Raw genomic sequence first — 18,683 nt, forward strand, 5'->3', positions numbered from 1 at the left:
CACTCAGGATTTCTGCTGGGTTCTAAACCCATAATTTTCTAAATAGTTGGCTGGAGAGATAAGGAAAGAGAACTGGACTGGGAGACAGAGAACAGGGTTCAACATGAATAACCGTGAGGTCCTGAGCCTTCTCTTGGGCTTTTTTAAATGAGGGGTTTGTACGTGTTGATCCCAACAAGCCCTCAGGCTCTCTAATTTGGTTCATTTGCCTCACTTTTCACAACACAGCTCACCAGACGCCACATCACAGCTAGAGTAATTTTCTCAAAATATGAATTGGATCCCCCCCAACCATGTATCTCATGCCACTCCCCTGCTACGAGTCTCCCATCACACAAACCACATCACCCACAACCCTTACCGCAGCCTTCGCTGTCCTGTGTGATCTGGTGTCTGCCCGTGTCTCCCCTCCATTACTGAGCTCAGACACATGGTTTTCTCCCCATTTTTCACCTAACTCACTCCTACTTTTTCAGGTTTCAGTGAAGTGTTACTTCCTCAAAGAAGGCCTCCTGACCACTCCTTCTCAATCAGTAATAGCCCTGAATGATACAACTGACAGCTCCTCTTCCTGGCTGCACTTAGCAACTTGTAAATTTCAGGTTTTATTTACTGGGACTGTTGACCCTCCACCCTCCAAGCATTAGACGGAAAATCCACAAAAGCGGAGACTGGTTCTCCTTTGCTCACCCTTGGACACCCAGCACCTGGAACTTGATAAATATTTGCTCAACGAGCTGCAGAGGTCACACGCAAAAGCCAGCAGGCTCAATGTTTGGGCACTGGGGTCAGGGACCTTCCGAGCCGGCCACTTCCTGTCCCTCCTGTTCTTCTACAGTTACAATGTCAGATCTCTTATCTGTCAGCTGCTTTTGCCCTTCCTGCTTCTAAAAACATTCAGCCTCAGCATGAAAATACATGGAGACCCAGCTTCACCAGGTCAAAGCTAGTGACAAACGAGGAAAGGGCCTGAGTTCTGTGAGTGCAGATGCTACCGCAGCCCCCAAAATCATTCACTCTTGCTCACTCCACACACTCATGCTCATCCCCTAAAGAGTGGGCAGGAACAACTTGCAGCCTAAACCCACGGCCTCTGAGAAGCAGGCAGAAGAGGATTCCCGAGAGCCTTCCCCGGAAACGCGGCAGCTCCTTTGGCTGACAGCAGACTAATCTCCACAGCGGACAACTTCCGAGCAGAGGAGAAGCCGAACAACTTCTGAACCCAGGGCATCTGAAAGGCAGCAGCTTCCTTTCTGCAACCTCAAAACCAAAAACCGGTGGACACCTTTTTCTGGTCACGGTGTTTGGAGCCTCCAACTATTCAAGTGCCCAAAGTTAAAACCATGAACTTTTTCCCCACTTCATTCTGAGCCTTTCTGCACAGAGGCTCATTCATCAGAATGTCAGAGGAGCAACAAAGACAGCTGACTGTCTTCTCCCCTCATGTCTATAATTAGATTCTCATGGAGAACTTGGCCACAACAGAGCTTTGCCGGACAAACACCTCCCCCAACAAAACACACGCGCGCCCGCACACACTCCCAAGTGTCTCTCCCCTCACTCATCTCCACGGAGACCCACACAAAGCAGCCAGTCACTTACCCTCTTCAGCCACGCGAAATGCTTGTAAACATCAATGTCTCCATCCATGCTGGGCACCCATGTCAGCAGTTAGATTCCTTGGTTGAAAAAAAGCCCTTTTTCTGGCCAGAGACCAAATTCTCTCCTCTTCCTTGCCCCCGCCCCCTCCCTCTCAGAAACGTCAAGCTGTGTTCAAATTTCCCCACTTCCCTGGCCCGTGTCCTCCAGCCTTTCCCTAAACAGTTTCAGAGACAAGGCGGCTCAGACCAGACCGTGCGGCTCCTGTATCCGCCCCCACCGCCCCCGGACACACACAGGCACCAACTCAGGGACGCAGAGCCTGCGGAGCCAGGGGACCTAGCAAAAGGGGGTGGGGGAGGGAGACAGACTTGGACAAGAGTTGTAAACACACACACACACACAGGGGAACATTCTTTTCGGTGATAATACCAGAGCCTGCCAGAGGGAAACGGTCCTGAAGAAAATTCCTCGTCTGGCTTTTCCCTTCTGGAGTGGCTGGAACTCATTACAGAGAGACCCCGGTTTCCTGTCTCTGCTCCACTCTGCATTTACCCACAGGCTCCCAGCTGCTCTTGGTTTATTTGGGACTGGGGAGAAGACTAAAAATAAGTGCTGGTCTTGGAGGAGCTGCTGGTTCCCACACACAGTCTGCCCCCCACCACCCAGCAGCCCACACCTACCCCCTTTTCCGGGCCAGCGTCAGGCTGTGCCCCGAGGGAAGCCTGTTGTTGCCAAAAAAGACCAGATCCCCAACCAGCTTCAGTATGGGTTTTGGGCCCTCCTGGGCGGTGGCCGTCCTGGGTGCCGGTGGCACTGACCACTGCTGCCGCCTTGGAGACATCTGCAGCCAGCCACCGCCACAGGGCTCCCGGGGGCCATATTCTGCATAGGGACGGATGGGCACAGCTTCTGTCAAGTCTCAGGTCTGCCTCGCTGGCTGGCTGTCCCCACTCCAGACTAGCTGCTTCACAGGCCAGGCGAGGCCACCTTGCATGTGTGTCCGTGAGATTTAGGGAGTGTTCCAGGTAGGAGCCTTGGGAAGGCAGTAACCCGCAGAGACAGGGAGCTGTGTCTGTCTTCCTATTGGCAGGTCACCTGCTGGTTTTGCAGGGTGGCCTCCCCAGCACTCTCCATGTGTTGCCCCCCCCACCTCCTCTGAGAGTTCCCCTAAAAACAGCTTTTCTCCCTTTCTCAACCCTTAATGCGTGGCCCTCGGAGGTGACTGATTATGAAAGCGGTCTTTGATGTGGGTGGAGTGGGAATTGTGGTTACATGCAAAAGCTCTGAGCTCTGCTGCCCTAAATGACTTGCAGACGCACATCTTGTGACTATGTGGGTCTTCCCAGCACCCTCGGGGGCGGGGGGGTGGTCCCGGGGGGCTTCCTGGAACTCCCAGCCTGAGAAGAAAGTTCTGCTGGGTGTCAGCATGCCACTTAGCACGGCATCCACACTGTCCACTGCCCAGGAGCAAAGCCCAAGGACAAAGCAGACACGCACCGTCCCCAGCAGCCGGCCGTCCACAGGGATCACAGAGGCAGCTGGAGGAGTGCTCTGGGCAGCAGCTGGCACGAGAGGGGGAGTAAATTCCTGGAGACACACCCAGATCAGAGGCCAGAAAGGAAAAGCAGCCTCTGCTGCCCATGCCCTGAGCTCTAGAGCTGGCCTATGGCCTCTGGCCCAGTTCCAGACACTGTCTGGGGCCCCACCCGCCAGGGTTCCCTGCCCAGAACTAGGATAGGATGTGTCAGTAAAGACCACCTCTAAGGTTGCAGGGGTGGATAGGCCTCTTTTTTTTTTTTTCCCTGTCTATAAAAACCTGGGAAAGTCAAACGAAGAATTCATTTGGTTAATACTCGTTTGCCCAGCCTCCAAGGCAACTGAAACTGACTTCCTGCCCTGAGCAAATAATTTCCACATGGTAGGCGGTAAAGGTGCTTCTGGGGCTCCGGGGAAGAAGAAGAGAGAGAGGGGCTGATTTGGGGGCTGGACAGGGGGGAGGAAGGTATACTCTTGGAGGGGAGCTCGGCGCCCTTCAGTGGGCTCTGGTGTGAGAGGTGGTCAGAGGGCACCAGGCAGCAGCTCTGCTGACCCCAACCTGCCCGTGGGGAGCTGGCTCCTTGGCACCCACAGCCCTCCCCACTTCACCACCTGCCCTGTCGTACTGAGCCACACCTGTTTACATGTCTGCCCACTTCAGACTCTCCTCTGATTTCCATATCTAGCACAATTCCTGGCTCACAGAAAGAACATCAACGTTCTTTGAATCAAAGAATGAGGCTCAAATAGACTGGCAAGAAAAACCAAAAATTCTATTTGGAGAAAACGAGTCTTAGAGGTCTGCTTCCCCTGGGTAAAGATGCTCAACACAGGGAGGAAAGACAGGGCCAACTTCATCTATTAGTTCAACTCATGTGTGTTGAGTGGGGTCCGGGGCAAAGGAAAGGGAGGAGAGGAGGGGGGAAAGGGAGGGGAGGAGGGAGGGAGGGAGGAACCCAGACAAGTTGCAGCTAAATTCCTGACATGTTTTTATGGTATCCTCAAGTAGCGATTCTGACCTCAGCCTTTTCGAAACCCCTAAGTAAATTTTATGTCTGTTGTCATTCATCTCAAAAATCTACCAAATAGCACTCCAGAGGCCTAGGAGCAGGGCATGTGAGATGTGACAGATACAGGGACAACGGGCACCTTTTCACTCACTCAGCCCCAGGCGGCAGCTGGCCCGGGCTGGTGAGGCGAACCCCCAGCTGCACCCCTCGCTCAGAAGGCCATCCGGGCCAGGGGCTCCTCACGGTGGGCCAAGAGGGGCTTCGGGGATCAGACGGCTCTTGAATATGTTCATAAAATGTATACAAAGCACTACTGGTAGGTATACATCTCTTTTTCTCCAAAAGAGTTTTTATCTGATTATCAATATGATGCATGACTCACAAAAGATTAGAAAGCGGGGGGTTTTATCTGGCCTAAGCAATTACTCCGAAAGGTTTAGGCTGCCCTTAGTAAAGTGGGTGGGGGTGGTCCTGCTTCTACTGTACTACTGCCCCCATGACGTCAAGTCTCAGGGACTCCCTGGATTCAACGCTAAAGAGAGAAGTTTTCAGGAACCGCACAGGGTACACCAATTGGGATGATCACAGTGACCCTACAGCCCTCAGAGCCTTCCCAAAAGCAACTCACATCGACCGGATTCAACTCATCACTGTCTGCAACATGCGGCAGCCACCTGAGGGGAAAGGGCAGGTAACTGAGCACTTGCAGAATAAAAGCACAGCTAAGAGGCCAGAGTGGTCACGTCTGGGCAGGGGAACTCATGCAGCCTACCTTCCTCCCCCTTCCAGGGCCCAGGAGGGAACCCTGTCAACTTGGCTGGAATCCCAAATGTGTGGGCATTACTGGGGATGGAGTTCCTGCAATTTTGCTCCTCCTGCTGGCGGGGCTGCCAGAAGTCAGCAGCATCGAATCAGGCAGAATGGTGAGCTGCGAGAGGTCTGGCAGGTCATGGATCATTCTCGGAACTCTCGCCTGCATCCTGAGCTCCAGCTCAGTCTGGAGCACTGGCCTCTGGGCAGTGGTGGCAGGTGCCAGGACACCTCGAGTAAGTCAGAGACAGGCTTGGGTCCTTCAACAGGTATGCTACATGTGTAGTGGGCCTGCTGCTGAGGAGAGAGGGGAGGGAGGGAGAGGAGAGGGGGAGGAGGAGAGCAGAGGGGGAGAGCCAGCCTGAGGACACTGCTCCTCTGGACTGACAACAAGTCCAAGTCCTGCTTACAAAAAAGCATCCTGGCCACCACAGCCCAGGTCCCTATGGCACACAAGCACAAAGACCCCTCTTCCACAACAGGTTAACAAAAGGGGTGGCACCCTTTGCCTGTAAAGGGCCAGATGGCAAATGTTGTAGGCACTGCAGGCCATATGGTCCTGTTAAGTCAATCCTGCCACTTGTGGTACAAAAGCAGCCCCAGCAGACGTGTAAACCAGCGAGGGTGGCTGGGTTCCAGCAACACTGAGTGAAGACGGAAATTCAAATTTTCTATCATTGTCACATCACAAAATAGTCTTCTTGTGATTTCTCAAAGCCCATAGGGTGTAAGAAATAGGCAGCAGGCAAAATGCAGTCCACAGACAGACTGCTGACCTCTGGGTGAGGATGCCACTTCCCTGCCTATCGTGACACCCCAGGGCTGGAGGGCGTCCTTGTAAAAATGCACATGCTGACCCTGCAGGTTGGGAATGGGCCAAGACTGTGCAGTCGCTAATAAGCTCCCAAGCAGTGCTCACCCTGCTGGGCTCAGGACCATACCTGAGGAGTAAGAGGTTAGGAAACCACTTTGAGAAGTTCCTTGGAGCACAGGGTACGGAGGTATCTGCCTGGAAGTGTGAAACCCCTGCAGCCTGCCTGCCTGCCTGCTGCAGGCAGGAGGCCCGGTGTGTGTTACGTGCTCAGACCTCAAGTCATGCTAACCTGGCAACATCGCCCACCAGGTCCCCTGGGCCTAAAGCAGTAAATTTGGTGGGGAAGGATTTATTTGCTCTTTGACCAGTGTTTGCACATTCTTGGTCTTTTATAAACACTGGTTCTTAGGGACTGAAATAGTCTCAAGTCAGGTCTGAAAGGAGCCAGATTTCTAGAATTTAGGAGGTTTACAGGTTACTCAGAGTGAGGAACGGCGGGGTGGGGGAGGGGACAAAATCCAGGAAAGTGAAAAGGTGCTAAGTTTACAGCGGCTGAATTCTGTACCAGGGGATACTGTACCAGGAGAAAACATATTCAAGATTCCCCAAGGTACTCCTCTAGGGCAGGGCCTGGCAGATGCGGGGTCAGGAAACGCCCCCAGCATTGGAGAGAGCCATCCTGATTAATAGCACAGCAGCAGAAGGCACTGGAATGAAGGGTGTTTGGAGAGGTGGTCTCACCTTTGATAATGGAAGGTCAAGTTTATGCTCCCAGGAGTGGCCCTCAGCCCTCTGGTCTCCCCTGACCACCAACAATGTAGGCCTCCCAGGCCTGCCTTTGTTCGCTGGGTTCCAAGGGAAATGGGGAGGAACGCTCTTTGCCAGCCGACTCAGGTGCACTGTTCAGCAGCTTCATTAATGAGAGGTGCTTCTGTCATCTTTCTAAGGTGGGAGGGAGCTATTTTTCTTGTATAAAGCCCATATTTTCTTCCTTGGGGTTCAGACTTTCAGCATTTGTCCCTGACCCCCACCTAGTGGCTTCCTCCAGTACTGCAGGGACAAAGACCTTCACATGAACAGTGCACCAGCCCCACCCAGGGCAGGAGTCCCCGTCAGGGAAACAAAGTGCTGACACCTATGACTTTCTGGGCTCTCTCTTAAGTTCACACCTATGGGGGGAGGGCAAGAAACACATGCTGGAAATTGACTCATATAGGCTCTGCTTTTTTCTTCCCCCTTGAAAAGTAATCACCAAAATGTCCCCTTTTCTCTTTTAAGATCCAGAAAGATTTTCCTATCAAACTCCTGCCTGTAAATTTTCAAAATGATCACGTTCGACACGCATATACCGGATTGGTCTCTTGTTCCAGTCCCTAGATGGAGAATGGGATACAGAGACGATCGCAGGGTGTGAGAAACTCAAGCTTGGGGTTTATAATTCATTAAACGGTTTCTTCTCCCCACTTTTTTTGATACCTCCTCTGGCTTTTCAATATGGTGAACAGATTTGCTTCTCTGGCTGGAATGAAAGATTGCAGGTTGAACCTGGCGGGAATGCAGGGGCTTTGTTTAAGGAGTTGCAAGCTGAAGGAGCCACCATCTGTGACCAGGTAGCTGTGCGCCCTCCTGGGCCCAGCCTATTTTAGCTGAGGGTGCCAGAACTGAGCTTACCTGTGATGGTCTATCTCCTAGATGGGGCCTCACTTCCCCGGACCAGCCAGGACCAGCCGAGGCTGCCCATTCAGGGCATCCCGTGTCTCTGCTCCTGAGATGACGGCCTCGGCTGAGCCCTGACACTGACCGGGGCAGCTGCACCAAGAAAGAGGCTCCCTAACCTGTCTCCTAGGAAACCTAGAGGTTTAGACTGAGGAAGGCAAGGGCTGCTGCCTACCAGGGGGCCGCTCTGTAGCCCCTACACCAACTGCAGGACTGAAACGTGTGGCCAGATCTCACAGATGGACAGACAGTCAACCCAGCTGTCATTTCCAGCAGTGAAACTGAGTCCCAGAGGATGGAAAAGAGGTTCATCCAGAGCCACCTGCAAAGGGCAGAGCCCTGGCTTTATACCTCATTCCGACCTCCCACACTGCCTCACTCTGGTTCGTTCCCTTCCATCCGCCCAAGCTTGCTGACTGGGACAACTGCAGCCTCACCGAGGGAAGCCTGGGTTCCTCTGGGAGGCCAGGTCTGCTCTGTGAACCCTGCTTCTGGAGAGAGGTGCAGGGTGCAGGGTACAGTCCCTCTGGAGGGTCTCTGCCAAGTTCTCCCCTCACCCTGGAGCCTGGGCTCTGCCCTGACTTGCCCGCACTCTGCTGTTCTGGCGGGGTTTACCTGCCTTTTCTCACACTTCATCTTCAGCCCCTGAAGCCTCAGGACTCCACCCAAAATCCCCCTGACCTACATCTGAAGCCATCAGACAGCAGAACAGTCTGGCGCCTTATAGATGAGTGCATGTACAGAGAAGCCCCCAGAGCTGCTCCATCTGGAGACCCCACTGGCTCTAGTATCTCTGGGGCATCGCCCACGGACCTGCGTCACTGGTCCACCCCCCAGCCCTGCAGGGCCCGGTGGAAGCTAGCTGACCAGCCCCTTATAGGCTCCAGTCTCCCTGAGGGCTTCACCCCCCATGTCACAACAGGCCTTAGAGGCAGCTACAGGGACGGGAAAGAGGCAGCCCCCTTCTGGGTCTCAGTTCTGTTCCCCTCACAGCAGATACCACAGCCTTCCAACACAGGCCCCCACTGCGTGCTCCGCAAGCCCTTACCCTGAGCTTGGCCCTGTCTGCCAAACATCACAGAAGGTCACACTGCTCTGCTGTGCCACACGATAGTCCCACTGATGCTTCTGTGAACCCTGCCCACCTTGTACTCCAGGAACCTTTCCTATAGAGGGGCCCCAGCTGGAGCTCCCTGGCACTCCGACTTTCTCAGGATAAGCCCCAAGTTCAGACACAACGCTGAAACTGTGCCCTACAGAGTGACAGAAGCTGATGACTAACAGAAATTCTCGAGTGTGCCTTACAGAACAGATGAGGGAACAGCTTGTGAAAACCCCTTTGCTAGTAAACTGCCTTCATCAATGAAGTTCGCTTTAGTTTTTTTCTTTTTCCCTCCCTTTAACTGCATACCTCCCAGCTTCATACAGCCCAAGTTTTTTACAGGAACCCAGAGCAGGCTCCTGCCCAGCACAAGCCAGCTATGAGTTGGTTGGGACCACCGATCTTAAAACTGGGCTGGCGCAGGTGTCCAGTGAATGGCCTTTGACACACCTGGGGAAAAACCAACCCCCTGAGGATGGTGGAGCAGAAAGATAAGAAAGGCCAGAGCCCTTGAGGCCATCCCAGAGCCACTGATTTAACCCTGGGATCTCTCATCCTCTGCACACCTTGTTAGTGACATAGAAACCTCCTTACAGTTTACACCATTTTACTGAGAAAAAATCTCAACAGAGGTGTCACAAGGCAGGGTTGGCCCACAGGCCAGCATACAACAAAGCAGTAACGGAGGTTTACGACCAAGGAGAACACACAGGGGATTAGGGTTCAGGTTAGGGTTAGAACACGCAAGGGACGCATAGACACCATGAATGAAAAATGAGAAGGCTCTTGTCTGCCTGAGACTTCAAGCTACCTTTTTAGTTCCAATTCTAAGCCACATGGGATTTTTTTTTTTTTTTTTTGGTAATGATTCAAGTGAGTCTCTGTGGTTTAAAGCAGCGCTTTGCCAACTTTAATGTGAATATGAATCACCTGGAAATGGTTCAGTGGGGGTGGGGAGTAGTCAAAAATTATTTTTCCTTAAAGGCAAGGTATTAGTGGATGCCAAAGCTGCTAGCCCATAGACCACAGTTTGAATAGCAATGCCCTCTAACTACAAATACCAATGTAAGGCAATCTAAAATCAACCTAAAACAGTAGCAGTGGGTTTGTTCACTGCTTTGGATTCGATTTCCATACGGATGAGACCTGCTTTAGAATGTGTGTGGACCCAGATTGTAAGATGACTTTAAGTCTGCGAGACCTAAAATACAGACAGGCTGCCTCTGTCCAGAATCAAAACCTTAACACCCAGCCCTGGTAACTTGGAATGTTTATATGAACTTTTGACCTGCCTAAAAGTACACCATTCATAGGCTGCTGATGGCCATAATTACTCCAGAAGATTTATGAATGCAACAACTTTTAGAAAAATCTCTCCAAGGTAAGCATTTCCCCAACCATTGTAAATAGCCCCAAGACAGACCTGTAAATCTGAATGCAAGCTGTTTTCTGCAATGCATCTTGCAAAAACCAACAACCACACTGACTGCCTTTGGATCAAAAATATTCAAGAATCATTTTAGGTAAATTATAAAAGTTAGATCCATATTTCAAACCACACAGTAGAAAGATTGCAGATGAATTCAAGTTAACCATAAGATACAAATCAAACTATAAATCTGCTGGGGAGAGCACACAGGTGAATATTATTTGATCTAAGGTCGGGAAGGACCTTTCTGGAAATAAAAGAAGAAATTCAAACAGGCAAGACTGAAAATTAATTACAATCCTCTTAAAGTCTTTGTCTCAAAAAAAAAAAAAAACACTATAAACAACATTTTAAAACACAGGAAAAGAAATGCCACAAAGCAAAAAGACTAGTCAAAAGTTACTTAAATATAAGAAAAGCACTAAATTCCTAACAGAGGTGGGGGAGGGGAAAGAGTATAGACTATTATTACCAGATCAGACTAAAGCAGGCACACCCAAAGGACTCAAGATGATCTCTGAAGTGTGTGGGGGAGAAAATGTTAGAGCTATTTTTTTAACCTATTCTTTAAAAAAATCTCTATTTGGGGCTATATTTTATAATTTACATATATTAGAACAATTCTCCATATATGAGTATGTATATATGGAGAATGAACTTTTTTTTTTTCCAGGTAGGGAATGCCATCAAGTTTGGAGACCATACAGAAGAATAGTAATCAACTAATGAAAAAAAAATGTTTTGTCTTCTTACTAAGCAAAGAAATGCAAAAATGATAAAATGAGAACATTTCTTCCTATGAAATTGGTACAAAGCTGTTTTTTTAATCTTAGTGTTTGTTGTTGATCAGGTTGTACCTCAAACCCTGCCAATTAAAATATAAATGGGTAAAATCTTTCTGAAAAGTGGTTTGGAAAAGTGGCTTAAAGAGACTAATACCTCTGATCAGAGTTGCCAGATTTAGCAAACTGCATGAAATATACTTATTAAAAAGTATTCATTATTTATCTAGACTTCAAACTGGACTCAGCATTCTGTATTTTGTCTGTGAACCCTACTCTAACTATTAGTCTGCTGTTAGGACTCTAACTGAAGGAAATATTTAGAGATAAGGACAAATACTTCTGGACAAGGACATTTCCTGCAGCAATGCCATATATTAAAGACTAAAAATAATCTAAATGGCCACATAAATTCAGGCACGTCTATACAAGGTAAAAATACATAGTTACTGTAAATTATATAGTGAAGAACAAGAACATCAGCTATTGCCTGTACTCTGGGCATGTTGGGCTTCTGTTCAGGAAGGCACTTCAGTGCATCCCTTCCTTATGTGATGAGAAGGTCCTGAGAAGTGAGAGGCGGCATTTAAAGTAAGAAGGTGCTAAACTGCTTTGCAGCCTAATGAAAGGCTGCAGGGAGCAGTGGGGAAGGCTGTCTGGGAGTTTCCAAGTGGCACCAGGCACATGGTGACAGGCCAGCCCAAGGTCAGAGACAGACAACATGTGACTGACGATGGGAGAGGGATTATGTCTGATGGACTTTGGAAGTGGTGACTTCTGATACTGAATATTTGGCTTTAAGTTTTTTGGGTTTTTTTGCATTGGAATAACCCTCACATAAGTTCACCATCCCTTGCCTGCAATTCTGAAACCCTAAAATGCTCTGAAAAAGAAACAAGAAAATCAAAGTTTGTTCTTTTTTTAAATAACATTGATGCTAAACTTATTTGGCAGCAAAACCTGCCCTGAACTGGCAGGAGAATATGTATCTGTAACCCTTCTTTATCCCACTTCATGCGAATATTCACAAGTTTTGCTGAAGAAACGGGAATGTTTCCTGCCCTGTATCTGCAAGAAACGGTACATATTATATGATACACACAGCCTCACCTTTCTCAAGTTTAAGTCCTGAGTTCTAAAATGCACCTGGACCCAAGGGTTTCAGACTGAGGGGCTATGGACCTGTCACTTTCTTGAGGTGTCATAAAATGTTCTTTAAACACCGCAGCCTGAGTCAGCAGAGCTAACAGGAAGGGAGGGAGGGATCAGTATCCACGCCAGGGGTAAAGTGAGCCGAGGAGAGGCAGCTGCACACAGGTGGACAGACAATGGCCAGACGGGACTGGAGAGAAGCCAGACAAGAACCGTAAAGCCACAAGGACAGTCACAGCCAGAGAGTTCCTCTCTAGGGAGGCAAAGGGGGATCCCTCTGCTGTGGGGAGAGAGAACCCCACCATCAAAGCCATCCCCCAGCAACTCCCGATCCGGTTAAAAGAGGGCACGGAGGAGCAGGTGGGGACTTCTGTTAACAGGGCGAGTCTGAGAGGACCACCAAGAACGGTCTTCAGACAGGGGAGGGACGAGGAGAGGTTTTCAAACCTGAACCGGTTCAGGCCCACCCGAAACCCATCCAGCAACCTTCACCTTCCTCTCTGGGCAGTATTGTTGCTGCCATGATGCATTACCACAAACTTAGAGGCTGGCAACAACACAAATTCATTATCTTACAGGTCTGGGGGTCAAAAGTCTGAAATGGGTCTCACCGGGCTAAAATCAAGGCGTTGACAGGGCTGTTTTCCTTTCTGGAGGCTCCAGGGGAGAGCCGAGTTTTCCAGCTCCCAGCAACTGCCCGAATTCCTTGGCTCTTGGCCCTTCCATCTTCAAGGCCAGCAGCAGGCGGGTCGAGTCCTTCTCCCACCACTTCACTCCCGACACTGACTCTTCTGCCTCCTCCTTCCACTTATAAGGACTCCAGTGATTACCACTGGGCCCAGCTGGATAACCCACGCTACTCTCCCTATTTTAAACTCAGTTGATTAGCAACCTTAATTCCAGCTGCTACCTTCCCCTTTGCCGTGAAAGGTAACTTACTCACAGGTTCTGGCAATGAGGACGTAGACATCTCTGCAAGGCCATTAGTCTCCCTACCACACTGGTATGAGTATATTATTAAAGAACCCCAGGCAGACAGCCTACATAATGAAAATGTTGAATAACACATATAATGAACATAAGAAAGAATTCTTCACTGTTCAGAGGAAGACACAGGGATAAGACTGTATTGACAGATTCCCGAACGGGAGTAGCCACGACATCCGGGGTGTCATCATATCTGTCTCATCACAAATGACTTGACCTCCAGGAAGGAGTTGCTCAACCTCCTTGGTCTGCGGTTTCCAACATCAACCTCGCCCTTCCAATTTATTGGTCCTGTTCCTGTCTTCCTGCCTCTGCGCATACTTTGCAATTCTGAATCAGATCTACAGGACTCTAGTTTGAGAAGACTGCAGGAGTGGGTGGTATAGCTCATTGGTAGAACGCCTGCTTAGCATGCACGAGGCCCTGGGTTCAATCCCCAGTACCTCCACTGAAAGAATGAAAAAGACTGCATCCCAGCTTTCACCCCTAAACTCAGCTTAGGTAATCACGTGCTCCCTCTGGCTCCCCAGCCCTAGAGTGGTTGCATTCCAGATCACTTCCTCATTGGATCAGATTCTCACCTTTCCCATTCCCAGACATTACTAGTCTCTTAAAGTTGACTGGCTTCTCACCACAGGGAAGGAGATGGGTCACCAAAGCCATATATTTACAGCTTTGGTGACTCATCTGTTTCCCTTAGAGACGAGCAGGGGTGCAGGACTGATCTAGAGAGAGCAGGAAAAGGAAAGTCAGGAAGCCTGAATTTCACTCAAGGGATGGGAAGGATTTCTAGGGCAAGGAGGTCAGAAGAGTAGAGGCAGCAATAAAGGCATAGATGAGATGACAAGGTTCCAGTTTCTCAGAAGAAACGAGGGGTTCAGCCGAAAATGGAGAGCCCAGCTAGGGATTATGGCACAGTCAACTGTACACATACTAACTGGGGAGGAAAAAATCTTCCACATTTGCTCCTCTCGGGGAGTGACTGGGGGTGCACAGGCAGGCTGAGGCTCTATAGCTTAAGCTGCGCACCTAGGCCCTTCCCTCTGCTGGGAAGGACCGCCACCCAGCGGCGGTTGGCTAAAGGCAGACAGGAAGCAAGAAAGGCTGGACGGGACACAGATGAAGTAACAGCCCTGGGCAGTGGGGGCATCCCGTGGGCTCCGTGATCATGTTCCCCACCCAGGCTAAGGGCCGACTCACCAAACTCTCCTCGAAGCACTCCTTTATGTAGGCAGCGGTGGGGCCTGGGATCTGGCTCAGGAGGGCTGCTCTCTCCTGAGGATGCTCTAGCATCTCCAAGGCCAGCCTCAGGTCCTCAACGAGATGGAGCACCGGGAAAGGATTCATGTAGGAGGCCGGGGAGGCCAGTCCAGGCTCACAGGTACCATCGCTTATATCCGCCCCTGTTTTAGTGCCTGGAACGAGAGAGAGGCAGGAACTGCGGTAAGAAGGGTAGACACCATGGGCAAGAAACGTAACGAGCAAATGTAGTGAAAGGGGAGGGGAAAGGGATGAATAAGGAGCCTAGAAGACCACTCCTGCTTCAGGAGAATCACTCGCAAAGTGAACTTTGCAGAAATCATCTGTCATCCTGGGCTGGGCATGATAGCAGAGACCTGTCAGAGGCGGATGACTGTGCCCAGTGGGACAGAAGCTCACACCCTTAGACAACTGGTAAAGCACAGCCCGACCTCACCAGCGACCAAAGACATGCGCACTAAAACGATGCGATGCCATTCTTCGGCTTTGAGATGTATCAGCTTGTCCTGTTTTAGTTAATGTGGTAGACTGCATAGATAGCCACCAAAAGTTCACCCCATCCTCGTGTGTGCACTCTACTCCCCTCATCCTGAGCTGGTTTCTGACCCGGGGAGGGAGTCAAGTGACTTGCTCTGATCAATAGGATGCAGAGGAAGTGATGTGTGCTGGTCCTGGTGAGGGCTGAGTGAACTGCAATCTTCCTGCATCTTCCCGGCTGGGAGATGTCTGCATCCTCTGACACACTCACACTATTGTCTTGTATTTATTACTGTGTGTATCCACATCTCATCTCCCCATTACAGGCTGTGAAGTCTCTGAGGGTAGAGCCCCTGTCAGTTAGCCCAGCTCCCAGCATCACGCCCACTGCCCAATAGATGGGGAGGGGGAATCTGACTGTTTCTATATATGCTTGCATGAATAGCTAAGGAGAAGAGGGCTTGGATTTCCACAGAGATCTGGGATATCGGGTCAGCTGTTTCTAAACTGACATGTTCTGAATAGGACTGTTTCTGCCTTTCTAAAACCTACCATTAAAGGGGGAAAAAAAAAAGTCTTCTTTGCGTAAGTACAGTGATAAAATTTTCAAACCAAAACTGGGGCAACACAGTCCAACAAAGGATTTCTATGCTTCTTCCATCAGTAAGAAACCCTTTAGAAAATATGGTTCATGGTAGAATTTCTAGGGCAGTTGGATTGTTTATATAGCCAACAGAATCAAATATGTGAAATCAGGACTCTGCTGGAAATGCATGCTGTAGGGCCACCACATCCACGGTTACACTGCAGGGCCGACCTCTAATTTCAGGTTCCTTTACCCTTTGAAAAGCCAACTTCCCACTGCCATGGCAGTCTTTGGAATGTGAAATCCACACAGAAGGAAACAATTACTATTTGATTGCCGGTTTGCTTTCTGAAAGTGCAGGATAGAGAGAATCGTGGATCACAATCCACAAACAAGTCCGTGGCTCTGGGGAGCTAGGAAACGGCCCCATTACACACACTCTGATGTGTACTCAGCACTTTCTGGTTCCTACAAATCCAATTTAGAGTTGACCAGGAGGGGCCAGAGCCAAAAACTTCAGGAAAGAAAATGGACAAAAGCAGGGCAAGACCCTCAATCTCCAAACAATTGCTAAGTAATCCCTCTCCATCCTGGACACACTCCAATACACGCACACATACACACACACCCCTTTATAAATGTAGGCTAAGTCAGGCTAGGAGTAGATGGGAAGACTGAGATTTTCATTAACTTTATATCACATTATGGCCTTGGACAAGTCCCTTCCATTCTCTGGGCCCCTCCCTGCCCTATAGCTTTGAGATTCTTCCTTACTATTCAAACTGTGTGTTTGTGTGTATATGTGTATGAGTGCATGTGTATCTGGGCCTATTTTTGCATGTGGGCATACATCGAAGGCTAATTTCTATTTCTTTAACATCAACACACAGGCTCACGAAACGGGCCAGAATGGGGGAAACTCCTAAGGCCCAGTATTAGCAAGGGCAAAAATCACCCAGAGGACTCAATTCCACACTCCACACACACTCCCTACAGATGATTAGCTCTGATGGAAAACCCACAATCACAGAGGGAAATACATCAAAATAGGACTATCACATGCAACAAATAAGAAAACGCATAGCCTTATACCTGGGTTTAACAAAACAATACGAAAGAGACAATGACATAAGGCAACATGTTGATCCCTAAATTACTTCTCAAAAAAGAGGCGCTCACCTCATATTCAAGCCCTAATAAAGTTTCTCTTTGGGGGCAATCTCTCAACTACTTTATCTCGAACAACAAAGCATTCTTTAGAGAAGATAGATTAGCACAAAGGTTTTCAATTATAGATGCACATTGAAATCACCAGGAGAGTTTTACAAACTACAGGTGCCTAAATCCCACCTCCTGAGGTCCTAATTTGATTAACCTGAGGCTAACCTGAGAGAACAAATATGCATAGTTTACTGCACAGGAACCATACTATAATAAAGGTGTTTTAAAAAAGAAACAACAACATAAAATGGAGAAATAAGCACGCACACACACACCTACACACTAGTAATTATAATTATTATAAATGCATTAAACTCATCTATTTAAACTCAAAAATACGAATAGTAAAACAAAGAAATTCAGTTATTTGATTATTAAGAGAGAATACAAAGTTATGACACAGAATGAGTAAAAGGTAAAGTGTTCAAAAAGATAAAATGAAGGATTTCGTACACTAGAGTAGGTACTTTGATCAAAATATTAAAACCAGTCACATATACACAATCACTGAATAAAATGATGAAAAGCAAACAAAAAATCATCTGTATAGTCCTATTAAAAACTGAACCATAATTTAATATTTATTTCACAGATATAATGCCAGGCCAAATGCTTTTACAAGTTAGCTCCAGCAAACGTTCAGGAAGTGAATAATTCTAATCGAACACCTGTGTTCAGTGTAGAAAAGGAGGGCCTGCTCCCAGCTCTCTCAATAAGGAGAGATATACCTACCAATATAACTTACAGATCAGCGTGTGAATGGTGCCCCCTGGAACTGAACAATTGGGCAGTGCTGAGTAGCACAAAGGGAAATTATAAGCCTTCTCACTGATGAACTTATCAAACTCTAAACAGAAATTTACAAAACCAAATCACCCAGTGTTTATAAAAAAGATAACACATCATGACCCTCTCCCTTGGGAAATGACAGATCAAGCAGACCCTAAAAGAAAAAACAAAGTGATGAATGTATCAGAACAATAAAAGAAACATAAAGAACTATGCTCTGAACAACCAGAGATGGCCCATTCTATTCAAGCACATATAAAGCATTTTTCAAAACTGACCTCAGACTAGGCCACGCAGGAAGTTGCAACAGAAATCAAGAGTCACTATGATGGGTCCAATTCCAGCCTCCATATTTCTGTGGGAGGGGAGAGTGGTTTCCACCTGCCTCCCCTCACTCAGTTTGTCCTCAACGGAGGAAGACCTCCTCTGATGACAGAGCTGGAAGATGGAATTCTCTCTGGAGCTGCCCGTCCCTGTGAACAAGCACTGCCCTCTGAGGAAGATGTCTGAGACCAGCTCTGCCCCAGCAAGGTGGACGCCTAATAGTGTGGAATTAAGTTCCATTTGGGGTATGTGCCTTACTTTCCTAATCACTAGTTTCCTAAAAGCTAATGTTGAAGCTGATATTTTGATCTATCTGTCTGACTTGTCTGTTCCTTAATTAAAACCAAACTAAGGAAGGGAATAAAGGAATGTTATTTATCGATCTTTGTGATAGACAGAATAAAGATCCTCCCAAAGAGGTCCACATCCCAATCCATGGAAATTATGACAGTGTTTTTTACCTAATGTGGCAAAAGGGACTTTACAGATGTGACTGAGAATCACGAGCCCCAGAAGGCTGTGGAGGAAGTTAAACTACACACTGAGAGACAGAGGCTGGGATTAGGGTAACTTCCACAGCAGGCAGACCCTAAGGCACTGCTGGGATTCGCCCCCAGATGGTTATGCCCTATGTAGTCTCCTCTCTGAGAGTGGCATTATCTTGGATTTTTAATCACATGAGCTCATAAATCAGAAAAGGAAGGCAGAAGAATGAGTCAGAGAGATGTGACACTGGCTTTGAAGATGGAGGGCGGGACTGCGACCCAAAGAAGGGGACAGCATTATAACTGCAATAGGGCAAGTGATGACAGACTAGGTGCACTGAGAAAAACCCCAAAGAACATGCCCAAAATTCAAAAACACACATACATACACTTTCTAAAGCAACTGAACTGGAGGAAATTGTCAAAGCTCAGTACTTCAGAAGAAAGGGAGCATCCGAGCTAATGTCTGATCTGTAGATCAATTGCCTGATGATCTGACACCTGAGCTTGAATGGGCCGTTTGAGGACAGGAGACAAAGCGCAGGGCCTGAGCAAAAGAAGAGGTCAGATGGGAGACCACTGCATAGAGCTAGGACGCAAA

The 18,683-nt window shown here is 48.5% G+C and overlaps 1 protein-coding gene across 22 annotated transcripts in view; it reads right to left on the reverse strand.

The window, feature by feature from the left end:
• Positions 1–18,683, reverse strand: part of PPFIBP2 (PPFIA binding protein 2) — a 144,738-nt gene that overhangs the window by 84,495 nt on the left and 41,560 nt on the right. For 20 of the 22 annotated variants that reach the window (XR_004323316.1, XR_004323317.1, XR_004323318.1 and 17 more), the window contains one exon: positions 14,141–14,355. Coding sequence is in view for 19 of the 22 variants with exons in the window: in XM_032489120.1 (XP_032345011.1) it covers positions 14,141–14,355 (215 nt within the window). In the remaining 3 variants the exon portion in view is untranslated. Of the gene's footprint in view, positions 1–1,602; positions 1,808–2,031; positions 2,103–14,140; positions 14,356–18,683 lie in introns of those variants that run through there. The other 2 variants (XM_032489125.1, XM_032489122.1) reach the window with 2 other exon arrangements.

The sequence above is a fragment of the Camelus ferus genome, chromosome 10, assembly GCF_009834535.1.
Source record: "Camelus ferus isolate YT-003-E chromosome 10, BCGSAC_Cfer_1.0, whole genome shotgun sequence".
NCBI classification, from domain to species: domain Eukaryota; kingdom Metazoa; phylum Chordata; class Mammalia; order Artiodactyla; family Camelidae; genus Camelus; species Camelus ferus.